Raw genomic sequence first — 2092 nt, 5'->3', positions numbered from 1 at the left:
GGGAGGCTGAGGCAGGAGAACAGCGTGAACCCGGGAGGCGGAACTTGCAGTGAGCTGATGAGATCCAGCCACTGCACTCCAGCCTGGGCGACAGAGCGAGACTCCGTCTCAAAAAAAAAACTGAAATTCACCTCAAAGATCCCCTAGGTTGAATCAGCAGTTTAACCCGAGAGGGTATTTGACAGTGCTGCAGACGCTTTCTCTCTGGGAAAATAGGCTCAATTCCTTACAAGGGGGCACCTAACATTTATGCTTGGAATCCACTTACATTTTGATCTTGTAGGCCAGGCAATTCGGGGTGAAGGCAGTCACTCTGTACAACTAGAGCCTGCTGCAGTAAGAACTACTGTTCACACCCACACTGAAGGTTCAAAGGACAATGACTCTGTCTCCACAGCAGGGTCACCTTCACTCCCAGAGACAAGCAGTGCCTCAGCATGACGGTGACCCTACCTGCCGGAGGGCCCAGTCTCCTGACCAGTGCTGGTCTAATTTCTTCCCTGGTATATTTGCTGCTAGTTAAGTATAGTTCTGTCTTTGCTTCTTTCCCTCTTGATAGAGGGTGTGATTGACATACCAATGCTGTAAAGAACAAGGTAAAAAAGGACTGATGGGGGCACTTTTAGGCCACCGGTGACCAGGACACTTCAGCAGTGTGGGGGGAGCAAAAGTCAGGTTGCAAAGTGTTAAAAGAGCTGGGCGAGAGGGCAAACAGAGGTGACATGCGCAGGAAGTGGAAGTACTTGTCCGAAGGACGGCAAACTGAACTCAGTGGCGGTGAAGGGGCAGGGATGGGGACGTGCTCCTCACAGGAGCGGGGCTGAGAGCCAAGGGGAGTGTGGGTGTCGGTCAAGGCTCCTCAGTTCAGCTGGGACTTGACTGTATCAGCATGACTACAAACTTGCCGCCCAGCCACTGAACTGTTTCAGAAGCCCGCACCTGCCACCCACCATGTTCCAGGCCACCGAGCCTCCAGCAACGGTCAGTGCCTGGAAACGGCTCATCTCCCCGTGACTCCACAAATCTTTGCTTCAATTCCTACCAGTAAATCACCAAATAAAGAATACTTGTTTGATCTTTTTTTACTTAACTGCAAAACGTATCTATAAATAATACAGCTTGGCAAAACATTTTCTACTGGTTTCCCTTGAATTAAATTAGAACCTATAAATATACTGATTTATATTTTTTAATGCTACTTATTTCTATTTTCTGCTCATATGTGTAAAAGACACAAAGGAGACTTCTATTCTGTGAGTCAGTAAATACATACAACTGATTCCTGGAGTGAAAGGTAGCAGAAAAGTTCACTACCACCTTGCTTCTCAGGATAAAACAGCATCTCCTGTTTTCCAAAGATTGAGTAGGAAAGGTGCTAATCAATTGTAACAAGCAGCGGCGTGCGGGCTGTTTCTTATTTGAAAAAGCTGGAGTCTTCACATTTTATCTTAATAACATTAAGTACTGCATGCACAGGGAGCACTGAGATTTCAGAAGATTACAGTTGTTCATTTACATGTAAGGGTTTTCCTAAGAACATCCAAAGGTTTAATTCTGCACCACTTGATCAATCATAAAATAATGGCCTTAGTGATTTCTAAATAATCTTTACACATAAGAATGAGCTGATGATAAACATCAGCTCAAACTCTCCCCATTAAGTGGGAAACACCTTTTACACATAACATGCTCATGATGGTTATATATTAAAATTTGAAAACCAAAGGAAGATGTACCCATGTAGGAAAACGTGTCTCTGCTAACTGGAGGCGCCGGCTCCAGGCTCGGCTTCATGTACTTTGCATACGGCTCTGCACTTTCATCTCCATCTCCATCCAGTGGCTCACGGAGTCGCTTGCTGGCTTTTGTCTGCAATTCTCGTCCATGTTGATCTTCCTGCCCTGAAAGACAGAGTCCACTCATGAGCTGGAAACAATGAACATAACACGAAATGCTAGAGAACGAAGACATTGTCTTAAGTTATTTAGTATCATTAAATCAGACTTAAAAACACCCTCTGTATGTGGCCCTACAACGAGCGAAACGAGGCAATGACCCCCTCCACGCCGCCGCAACCCCCCTCCACGCCGCC

General features: G+C 46.0%; 1 protein-coding gene across 2 annotated transcripts in view; it reads right to left on the bottom strand.

Moving 5' to 3' along the window:
* Positions 1-2092, bottom strand: part of RNASEH1 (ribonuclease H1) — a 17131-nt gene that overhangs the window by 7699 nt on the left and 7340 nt on the right. For both annotated transcript variants that reach the window (XM_011960952.1, XM_011960953.1), the window contains exon 3: positions 1737-1901. In XM_011960952.1, coding sequence (XP_011816342.1) covers positions 1737-1901 — 165 coding nt within the window. The remainder of the gene's footprint in view (positions 1-1736; positions 1902-2092) is intronic.

Source organism: Colobus angolensis, unplaced genomic scaffold (genome assembly GCF_000951035.1).
Source record: "Colobus angolensis palliatus isolate OR3802 unplaced genomic scaffold, Cang.pa_1.0 Scaffold53, whole genome shotgun sequence".
NCBI classification, from domain to species: Eukaryota; Metazoa; Chordata; class Mammalia; order Primates; family Cercopithecidae; genus Colobus; species Colobus angolensis.
The sequence above is the reverse complement of the archived record's forward strand: the minus strand, read 5'-3'. Positions and strand labels throughout refer to the sequence as shown.